A 12,200-nucleotide genomic window follows, 5' to 3' on the forward strand; every position below is an offset into this window, starting at 1 on the left:
ATATTCGAATGAGATCGTTAGACTTGTATAAAATAAGTGGTAAGAACCTTTTGTTTGATATTGTTCTTACCAGTTGAAGTGATCGACTCTGTGAGTCGATTGACAGGTTTAGTTGGCTTGGTACAGTGTACTTGAATCATCGCAAATCACCCGTAATAATTTCGTAATAGAAATGTAGAACACTCATTTTAGGCATCTGCTGCTTGTTGTAGCAACCTATAGCAATCATTGTATTATAGCTGATAAGACACGTGTCAACAAACCTTCAAGTTGGCACTTACATAAAAGCAATGTATGAAAACACCTCGTTTTATCCTCTACATAGGTGTGCTTCGTGACAGTAAAGGACTTCTTCAGCAACGGATATGTTCTGGTGCTTGTGATCTGTGTGTTTAAGCTTGCCAGGGCCATCTTGTTCAGATTGTCAACTGTTATTCTCGATTGGTATGCTATACGTGTACAGTCAGCCCTTCAGGTAGGAGGAAGATTTAGCAAGAACGCCCTCTATGGGGCTCACGTTGAAATATAGACGATGAAAGTCGAATTTGTTTATTTTTTGTTGTAATTTGTTTATTCATGCTCTTAAAAATGCATTAATAGATAGATATATATTAATGTTAAAATGTTCTAACGGTAGGAAGATTTGTACATGCATGAAAACTGAGAAACGCTGATGTTCCAAGTGTTCTTTCACGAAAATTACCTGTTCACAGAAGTTATGTCATGTATTTCAGGCTCTCATTTACGAGAAGTCTTTACATCTGTCGACTTCGAGTCTATCGAGAGGTGACATGACTGTTGGACAGATAACAAATCACATGTCGGTGGATGCCACAGCAATATTTTGGTTCACAACATACCAGCCATGGTTGTGGTCAGGACCAATAATGGCAAGTTATATATATATATATATATATATATATATATATATATATATATATATATATATATATATATATATATATATATATATATATATATATATATATATATATATATATATATATATATATATATATATATATATATATATATATATATATATATATATATATATATATATATATAATTGCTGTATTTATTTATGTGTGTATTTATGTGTGTGTGTGTGACATTTATGACATTTAAAGTTGAGCCATTACTTTAAGCAGTTGAGCCGATCAAACAGTGTAATTAACTCATTTGCAATACGGCCACTTATGAAATACCAGTTTTTGTCATTTTAACCCGTTTTTAGAACTTTTCTGAAATGGTGTTTTATTAATTTTGCAGAATAGTTGTTTGAGACATACCACAAAAATACAATTTCAGTTTCAAGTAAACTATTAGAATTATTTAGAATTATTTGAAGTGAATTCAAATACTCCAAGCCATCTACACGGCACGTTTTAGTGATTTCTGTGGTACATCTCGCATCAATCTGACTAATATCAGATGCAATTATTGCGACTTTTCCAACTTTGCTTGTTCTTTGCTGTTTTCGTCTAGCTGAAGCCTCGACTAATCACAACCAAAGGAGTAAAGCAACGAGGAAACAAATGTGAAAAAGTCGCCGTCACTACATCAGATTTAATCAGATTGAGCTCACATACACTAAACTGGCTCATGGGTGATCAGGCCCAGTCTAAGACTGGTACATGCACGCTTAACGATAAACTGCCTTCGAGAGATTATCGTCATGTTGAGAAAAATCAGATATTCATATCATTAACTTAAAAGTACTGATCAAAGTCTCATAACGTTAAGCCGGAATCCCAATTATGATGAGCAGACGGGTCTTCTTGTTGTGTGATGTTTAACCAGGTGTTTGTCCGGTCATTGATTCATGTAAATGCAAGTACAACTTTGTGGAGCTAAATTGTAAATCTAACAGATTATTTTCGAATAATCAATAGGTTGCTGTCGTCATTTCACTGTTATATTACGAAATGGGCGTGTCCGCCTTGATTGGTGCGGCCTTTATTCCCGTTTTTGGCGTTGTGCAATACAAGATTACAGATGTTTTGGCAAGGCTGAAAAACCTCATACTGGTAAGTAAATACAGAATGAAAAGAAAAGAAATGATAAAAGATTATTCACCAAGAGCACAAAAACAAAAACAACGTACATTTAGATGACATACGCCATTTGCTATTGCCATATGGCAGTCTTACATAGGCAATGATCATATCCAAAGTCAGATATGAGCAGATCAAACCTCTGAGCAGACTTCAGGTAATTCGCGCTGCCTCGAAATCGGAAGACTTAAGCTTCTCCTCAAACTTTCCGTAAGGTAACTTTAATCCACTCCTTTCAAAGTGAAGAATAAAAATAAAGGGTCACTCGGTAAAGTTTTGTGCTTGTAAAATAAACTACACCAATATTCATCGACACTAACACGATTGGAACTAATTTGGGATAATTGGATTTTCATATTTTTCAAATTTCTCGAAAGTGTTAGGAGCCGTATAGCTGAATGTTGCAATATTACAAATTAGTCACAAAAACAAGTGTGTAATGTAAAAAGAAAGGCAGATGAGATTACATTTGTTGATGAAATTGACATTACTTCACCATCCAATTATCCCAAATTAGTTCCAATAGTGTTCACTTGAAATTCATAATGGCCGCTATTCCTGTGGTTATTCAAAGTTGGACATTGCAGTTTTTAGATTTACACGAAAATAAGCCCATGAAAAATGTATTTACTAATTCAAAATGAGCCCATATTATAGTGGTAGATTAAATGGTATTGTTAAAGTTATTGTAATAGTTATTGTAAAATATTTATCGCCGAGGCAGATATTCACACAATGTTAAAGTACTATTTTGTTTTCTGTTAGTTTAAGTGTGTGGGCACATTAACTTGTCAACAAACTTAATGTTCACCTGCTGATATCAGAATGTCACTTTTTGCGAACACGAAGAAGGCTGACCATTTTGAATTTCAACATCGGAGAATCGGAGATAATTTGTAAATATTTGACTGGTGACGCATGAATTATATACGTGCTTACGAAAGTGAATAGGCTTAACTTTTCATGTCATGACGTGTAAGCAAAGGTCCAAGATTTGTCTTCAAGTGGTGAAAAGTTACTAGTTATTGCGTGTAAGTGACCAAGCTGGATTACAGAACTTGTAATTGAGCATCTGAGTGCATGAACAGAAAGACAGCGGTTCTCTTTTATCAGTTCAAATACGCCGATATGTATGCCATCCGGGCTATTGCTATAAGACTGCTGTCCCTCGTCCATATGCTGAAGCGATCATAACATCAATGTGCTCTCCATATCACGTCAGAAAACTTCAGATACACGGTTGAAGAAAATCAACGAGCTACTGCAGGGAATGAAGCTGCTGAAGTTATGCGCTTGGGAAGAAATGTTCTGCTCCTCTGTTGAAAAAGTCAGGGAGCAACAAGTCAAGTTGATGATGAAATCGGGAGCTTACATGATGGTTGGTAGTAAGTATACAATCTATTGTCGTGAAGAAAACTGGTTTTGTTCTTGACTTCATGCGATGATATATCGGTCCCGACAATTCAACATTTCATTGTTTGTATCATGGTCGTTCCTTCGACTTCTTTAAAGACTCATTAGTTTTTCAGTCGAGATTATTTGAATACGCACAGGAGCAATACACATTGTATGGAATGTTTCGAGTTGGTATTATACATGGCATACGGAAAGAATGGCAAGTTTTGATACAAAACGAAGACAGGAGACTGATTTCAAAAAAAACTTTCCAAATATTGCTGCTAGTTGATTTATTTTGAAAAGAGATAAGACATAATCAGTTATATCGTTTGTAACAAATGAAATTGTCCCAAATAACAAGTAATCCGAAACTCAACGTGTGATCTATCTATCATCTATTTTGGTCGCATATGTCCAACTAAAATAGCAAAAGCACAGCCAAACGATTAAGACCATAATTCTTCTTACAGTGTCTACGGCAAAAACGTTAAACGCTATCGTGACGCTAATCGTAAGTTAACTTTATAAACACTTTTTCGTAGTTGATTTTAGCCGACAGTGAGCTCATACTCAGTCTGGTTTATTACTCGTCGAAGTGAAAGGACGAAAAGAGAAAAAAAGACTTTGAATCTGTACAGGGATATATTTCATCAACAAGTATAACACATTTTACCGCATGATATTATTGTGTACAATGCTTAAAACTCTACCTCTGATAAATGTAATAGATTTGTTTGTGACCAAGACATTATAAACTTTGAAGTTTTACATTTCCTGTATTGAACATTGTTTGAACGAATTAACGAGTTCCTTTCTATTTTTTTCTTGCTTTTCGCTTATCTTCATCTTTTTCTGCTCTTGTCTCGTTTGCTATACCCCTTTTGCCGCTCTGCATAATAATTTCTATATTCGTCGGGTCACCTGACTGTCTTCTCGATCGCTAAACCTCTCTTCCTGTGGCCTCTGCTAATCATGATAGTCGTTTGTTTCGTACTCGCTGCTAAACCCGCATCCGTTGACCCCTGAGTTAGCTTTTGTTGCGCTTGCATTCTTCGCTCAACTGGCGACACCAATCTTGGTGTTTGCACGGAGTCTGCGCTTAACTGCCGAAGCCATACCTTCTATGAGGCGGATACAAACGTTCTGCGAAGCACATGAAATAGGAGAGGCTGCCAACGGACTTCCATCGATGACGAATGGCTTTGAAGATGTCGATATCGATGAACAGATAATGGAGGACTGTGATGACGCCGTGGATATCAATCAGGGCATGGTATAGTACTGTCTGTCTGTCTGTTTGTTTAATTGTTTGTTTGTTTGACGTATGATCCATTTATAATTATGAAATTATTTTAACATAATAGGTGCAAATTTCAGGCAGATATTTATGGTACTTATTACGATGATGTGATGAGCTGGTATAACCATATTCTCTTGAAAGCAAACACCGCTAAAGTCCTCATTTCAGGGAGCGTGACTACAGATTTTGAAGCTGAAAGGGTGATTTATATCTCTGACACATGCAATAGTTAAAGGGGAAATTTACCCAGACTTTCTTAGGTAATCAGGTCGTTATTTAGTGAAAAATAAACAAAATAGTGTTGGTTTCATTCACTTTCACTTGCGCGTATTAGCGCAGTGGCCACAAGCTGAACGCACGGAAACCGAAGTGACGTATCAAACTTGCTAGTCACAGTGGGTTCAAAGCGAGGTCACTTATAAGATGAGATGAGATGAGTAACTTGGCGAGTGAGGTGCATGTACAACGCAAGGAAATTCGTGAGATGAAAATTTGTTTCGAAAATGTACAGAAAGAGTGTGATAAGAGAGTTGTAATTCCGCAGGTGTTGAGACCAGAACCGGCTGCGGAGGCAAATTTAATGAAATCATCTTCCTCCCACTGTGTACAAAATATAGAATCCCGATCGCGAATGACCCAGCAACAGCTGAGCACGGGCACTCATGCTGAAGTTGTTCAATCGCAAGCACCTCTGAGTAACACTTCATCGCACCTTGGTCGATCACGGGCATTCTGTTGTTCTTAAATGATGGTGTATAAGCGTGTAAACATGATTTCGTATTTTAGTTTCCGTTTGCCGCCGGAGAACTTACATCGTGATTTTAAAAAAACAAAAGCCTAAAAAAATGAGGTATTAATACAAAAGAAACAGTCGCATTCTGCTTGTTCACCTAACTGATTATTCTTTCTCACGCCCAGTCTCTCTGCACCGCGGCATGCACGGCAGAGTTCTTACCAGCGCGTATTTACCGCAATCATGAAGCGCGTAGAATGCCCGGGTAGAATGACGACGGTACGTTGCTATGACTGCCGTGTACATGAGCGCGGTGACTGGAACGTGCACGCGACGACGACAGCTATGCACGCGAGCGCCTCTGTACTGTCGACTGCTGTCCCAGCCTCAGAGATGTATATACACAAGGGTATGCTCATATGAACATGGAACCTGACGATGTGCGTTACAAAAAAGGGGGGACAGGGGGGACAGATACTATTACCCTCTGAAACGTCCTCAAAAGGTTAACAAATTTTTTATTTTTAAAATGTAACTCACTGACGATAGAAAGTAAAATACAGAATGAAAACAAAGAAAAAAATGTGAAAATGTAACCCTTGACCTGCCAGGCTTGTTCACGTTCCGTTCGACCAAAACAGACTGAGTGAAAAGAAATGCACTTTTGAAATAATCTTCCGGTTCTATCGAAAGGCTTTCACTAAAACTGAAAAAAAATTAAATGTTCTTCTTTGGAATATTATATTGGAAGGTTTTTACTACGAAGAGAAATAAAAAATATGTCCTTTCTTCTGCGCATGACGAAACCACAGAACGGCATTTGCTATATTAGCGTATTTTGCGACGTTCGAACATCCAAAGTCGCTACCGGATAACGGCAATTTGTAACGCACATAGTCAGGATTAGCGATGCATTATTCTCGGTCATATTTCGAATATCTACTACATGTCTATCATTTTCATAACTTGATGTGTGCTACGATGCCATTTCAAATTTCATACGTCGTTTTCGTGACGGAATTCGACTCGTTTCATCGGTAAATAATATCGTCCAGAAATGATTTGCATACCCTTGTGTATATATATCATTATGTGAAACGACACAGTGCAGGTCGCGCGCGTACCTATAGTACGCGTATATATGCGTGCGTCGTTCCGCCGCGACGTTTAGCATCGAAAGAATACGGTCGATGTGGTCGCTTGTAACGTTCCCGTAGACACGTCCGACCTTGATCTGGTTTTGTAGCTAAGTAGGCATTTCAATCTGAACGGCATTCTGTTATAAATTTCTCACACAGTTATCATCAAAGTTCGTATTTACATATAAGCAGCTTAGTTTATTCAGACTATCAATTCAGAACAACAGAGTGCCCGTGGGTCGATTTCCTACTAAGAAATCCGTGAATTTTTCTGTGAATAGGGAAGAAAGTGAATTTACTATAGTATCTCGCCGCCCAAAACGACGTTCTCAACCAATTATTGGGACTGCAAAAACTGATGGCGAATGCTCCATTAAAGTGGCTCGCCCGAATCCGAAGATCAAACTTTTCGTCACAAGATTTGCACCAGATACAACTCCTGGCGATATCAAAGATTACATAAAAAGACGTTGTCAGACTAATGTAACATGCGAACAGTTGAAAGCAAAGTTTGACACATATTCATCTTTTTTGATAGAAACGACACGTGATCTCGCGGACAAAGTTAGGGATCCTGAAATCTGGCCAGATGGAATACTCATTCGTAGATATTACTAGGATCGTTCATGACACTACGCCTTTCATCATACAATTGTCGCGGTATAAACTCGTCCATAGACTCTGTCAAAAGACTTTGTGATTCTCATGACATAATACTCCTTCAAGAACATTGGCTGAGCAAAGCGGAACTCTCGCTCCTTTCAAACATTCACCAGGACTTCAATGCATGTGGTGTTTCTGCCATGGACGATAGTTCGGGAATTCGAGTTGGACGTCCGTTTGGTGGGGTAGCTATAATGTGGCGTAAGTCTTTGGGACAAAATGTCACGATAAAGTATCTGAATGACACTAGACTCATTGGTGCTGAAATAACTACATCTTTAACGAATTTATTTATTATCTGCGTGTATTTACCGACTTGTTCAAATGACAATTATGATAGTTTTATGGCCTATTTAGCAAAAATCAATAATATTATTAATGAAGTTGATACTGCTAATGTCATTGTCCTCGGTGACTTCAACGCCAATCCAGGTACGATGTTTGGGGAAGAACTTAATATTTTTTGCAGTGAAAACAATCTTACATGTCTGACGTTGAAAAGCTTGGTATGAATGACGATAATTTTACGTATATCAGTGAAGCTCATGGTAGTTCTAGTTGGTTGGATCATGTTTGAGTACGCATGCAGTGCATACCGCAATTTCTGATACCAGTATTTTGCATGATTACGTATCTTCCGATCACTTCCCTCTTTGTGTTAATATTGTAATTGCAGGGTTAGTTCGTACATTTTCTAGTCCACATTATGGCAATGATCTTGAGGTGAAGCCCAACTGGAGTAAAGCAACTCCTCAAAATCTGCATACTTATGAACAATCTACGGAGTATTTACTTGGCAAACTTAATATTCCAAATGAAGTTTTTACATGTCGCGACCCCAACTGTAGGAATCCTGACCATCTCCGTGGGTTGCACACGTTTTATGCAAATGTTATTGGTTGTCTCAAATCTGCTGCTTGTAATAGCATTCCTACTTCCAAGCCCTCCAAACCTGGTTTCAATGTAGTCCCCGGGTGGAATGAACAGGTGCGTAATTTCCACAATGCCGCTCGTGATGCTTTTAAACTCTGGGTGGCAAATGGTAGACCCCGATTTGGTCCATTGTTCGATCTCATGCGAAAAACGCGCGCCAAATTTAAATCTGTGTTAAGGGCTTGCAAAAAAGACGAGGGTAAAGCTAGGGCGGAGGCAATGGCGTACAACTTGACACAGGGAGGCTCACGTAAGTTTTGGAACACTGTGCATTCTACAATTGGCCGCTCCTCTCATCTTCCTACTAGTGTGAATGGCTATAGTGGTAATGAGAATATCGCCAATATGTGGAAAAATCACTATGAAAATCTACTGAATTCTGTACCAAGGTGTGATGATAAAGCATTTGTGTTGTCTTCGTTAGACAAGATCAATTTTCATAATGGGATGGTAGTTACTGTTAATGAGACCAGAGAGTGTTTAAATAAGTTAGAAAAGGGTAAGGCTTATGGTAATGATGGTATCGCTGCGGAACATTTGATTTATGCAAGTCATGTCCTCTCTTTTTTATTGAGCATGTGTCTAACAAGCTTTTTTATTCATGGTTATTTACCAGAGATCCTTATGCACTCGACTATTTGTCCTATTGTGAAAGACAAATCTAAAGACATGACATCAGTAGATAATTATAGGCCTATTGCAATTGTCACCGCTACCTCGAAATTGTTGGAGTTATGTATTTTATCTCGAATCGATACCTCGTTAAAAACAAGTGATCTCCAGTTTGGTTTCAAAAGAAATCATTCCACTGACATGTGCATTTTGTGTTGAAAGAAATTGTTGACTTTTACAAAAGACAGAATACACCTGTGTTTCTCTGTTTTATGGATGCTACCAAGGCCTTCGACAGGGTAAACCACTGGACCCTGTTTGGAAAATTGATTAGGAATAATATTCCTCTTTTCATTATTCGAATCTTACAGTTCTGGTATAGTCGACAATTATTCTTTGTCCGTTGGGCATCAGCCAAGTCAAAACCTTTTAGCGTCATCAACGGTGTGCGTCAAGGTAGCGTCCTTTCACACCATTTATTTGCTGTTTATGTTGACGACTTAAGTCGGAAGCTTCAGCTGGCTGGTGTTGGATGCTGCTTGGCTAACTGTATTATTAATCATTTATTTTATGCAGATGATTTAGTTCTGATATGTCCTTCAACTAAAGCATTACAGAAATTGATAAACATCTGTGAGCATTATGGAGATGAACATGATATTCTTTTCCACACTGAAAAAACACAGTGTATGGCAAGTTTCCAAAGTCCTGGAAACCAGCTAGAATCCCTTGTGTATATTTGTATGGGAAACCTTTAAATTTTGTAAACAGCAAAAAATATTTAGGATATGTTATGTCTTCCTCCGTTGACGATGATGTGGATATGCAAAGGCAGCTCCGATGTTTGTACGTCAGAGCCAACTTCATTGTTCGCAATTTTGGCAGATGTTCTCAGAAAGTGAAGTGCACTCTTTTTAAAAGTTTTTTATACAGTGTTTACTGTTTAAATGTTTGGTGTAAATATAGTGTTAAACAAATGTCAAAATTGAAGGTGGCCTATAATAATACGATGCGGTTAGTCTTTGATCTTAAACGTGATGTTAGTATGAGTCATAATTTTGCTATTAGAAATATTTTGAATTTTACATCATTGCATCGTAGGATGTTATTTGCATTTTGTCAACGTCTGTTGGCCAGCAGAAATACTGTTATTTACAGTTGTGTACACTCCGACTCTTATTTTCATTCCACCTTTTGGAAACACAGTCGGAGTATTCTCTATTAGGGATTTTTATTCACCATTTTTTGTTCTTTTTAAATATTTTAATGTAGTTTTTTGAGTGTATATTTTTATTGTATGGGTCATCGACCTGAAATAAAGGATAATAATAATAATAATAATAACAAGGCAGTATTGCTGAAGGCAATGAGTACTTGGGCCGTGATAGAGTAATTTTGAGGACAATATATACTACTATTCAAATATGGTCTTGAATTTCCTCCTGTCAATTAGGCATTTGATTAACTGGTTATTAAACGAAGCAATGGCATGACAACGGCAAAATATGTCTAGCAACTTTTGTGGAGTTTGAGGCAGGGGTTCTTTATTTATAGCGGGAATTGCTTAAACTCCTTAAATATTCAAATTACAGCAAACTTCTTTTGTTCTCGATGGTAGATGTCTAATATTTAGATGGGCATATTTAGATTTCTACCCTATAGTTATCCCTGTATACCAAAAATCGGACATCCAGCTCTATTGGCTTGCTCAGAATTAGATATGCGCATAATTAATGAGGTACAATATGTGGTGTCATAAGGTGTCTTATCATACCAAATATGAAGGATGTAGCACTTGTGGTTACTGAGTTGTGGACAAATATATATATTTGAGGTCAAAGGTCATTGAGGTCACGTCACATTTTGTCATAATAATTGTATTGCTAAGTTATTCCTATATACCAAAAATCAGACCTCTAGTTCTATTGGCTCGCTCAAAATAAGATATGCACATAATTAATGATGTACAATATATGGTGTCATAAGGTGTCCTTTCATACCAAATATGAAGGGTGTAGCACTTGTGGTTACTGAGTTGTGGACAAATATGTATATTTGAGGTCAAAGGTCATTGAGGTCACGTGAAGTTTTGTCAAACAAATTATATTGTTAACTTATCCCTATATACTAGTATCAGAAATCAGACCTCTTGCTCTATTGGCTCGCTCATAATTAGATATGCACATAATTAATGGGGTACAATATGTGGCGTCATAAGGTGTCCCATCATACCAAATATGAAAGGTTTAGCACTTGTGGTTACTGAGTTATGGACAATAATGTATATTTCAGGTCAAAGGTCACCAAGGTCACATGATATTTTGTCAAAATGTCTGAGATATCTGCGTGAACCGACGGACTCACTGATGGACTAACGGACGGATATGAGCCAATCTATAAGCCCCCTGGACTTTATCCGTGGGGACAAAAAAATTGTGTCACTGCATCCTTTAGGCAATATACAATGAGAAACTAAATTTTTATTTTTCTTGGCATCATACATGCGAGTCTATGGAGAACTGCGTTATACATGGGAGTCTATGGAGGTGTAAACTAAAAAGTCCTCTAACACGGCCAAATTTGATAGCATTGTGAAACAAATCGACGTGCATCTGTATGGGGTTGGGTACTAGGCGTGAACGGACGGACGGACGCACGGACATGACCAAACCTATAAGTCCCCTCGGACTTCGTCCGTGGTGATTAAAAACAAACGCAACAGTTATTACAGCTACACCGGCGGTAGGTTCATATCCAGAGCCCCGTACGGTCTGCCGCCGTTGCTTGAAAACAATCTCATGCACCCGGCCATATGGGCAGCTGGCCGGATGCATGACTTCCCGGAGAAGGCGAGCTGTCACGTTCAAGCTCAGGATTATTTGTCGATCAAATTTCAATAAATTTACCTTACCTAGATGAAATTTTGTCTATAGGCTGAAATTTCGCCGAAGTTTGACAAAATTACATCGATTTTCAGGTTCATATGCGACATTTTTGAGTTTTGAGTGCAGACAGAAATAAGTTTTGAGGCAACATGGCTGCGACCCCATGTTGACCCCTAGCCCTGCGTACGATGCTATGTGCTACAGCTAACACACAGCATCGTACGCAGGGCCAGCGAGAGAGTTGCCGACATCGACGGTTATTTACGAGAAGTGAATAAAAGACTGTCATTTTTGGAAGCGATCGAGTAGCTGAGGTAGGCTGGGATACGACTTGGGCCCAAGAACGCTGAATTTTGGCAGTAATTTGGCTTTTTACGTCAAGTCCCAAAATGGATTTGAAGTCACCGACCCAACGTACGGGTCTTTGCAGGGCTGTGGTGAGCGGGGCGGTTAGGTGTAGCGGAACACACAGCATCGTAC

At 38.2% G+C, this 12,200-nt stretch overlaps 1 protein-coding gene across 1 annotated transcript in view; it reads left to right on the forward strand.

Moving 5' to 3' along the window:
• The first annotated feature begins 1,902 nt into the window (after nt 1-1,902).
• LOC139135342 (ATP-binding cassette sub-family C member 9-like) overlaps nt 1,903-12,200 on the forward strand; it is a 63,518-nt gene continuing 53,220 nt past the window's right edge. Inside the window, exons 1-4 of the mRNA XM_070702684.1 lie at nt 1,903-2,030; nt 3,280-3,442; nt 3,926-3,966; nt 4,435-4,728. Of these exons, the coding sequence (XP_070558785.1) occupies nt 1,929-2,030; nt 3,280-3,442; nt 3,926-3,966; nt 4,435-4,728 (600 nt within the window). The 5' untranslated portion in view covers nt 1,903-1,928. The remainder of the gene's footprint in view (nt 2,031-3,279; nt 3,443-3,925; nt 3,967-4,434; nt 4,729-12,200) is intronic.

Source organism: Ptychodera flava, chromosome 6 (genome assembly GCF_041260155.1).
Source record: "Ptychodera flava strain L36383 chromosome 6, AS_Pfla_20210202, whole genome shotgun sequence".
In the NCBI taxonomy this organism is placed as follows: domain Eukaryota; kingdom Metazoa; phylum Hemichordata; class Enteropneusta; family Ptychoderidae; genus Ptychodera; species Ptychodera flava.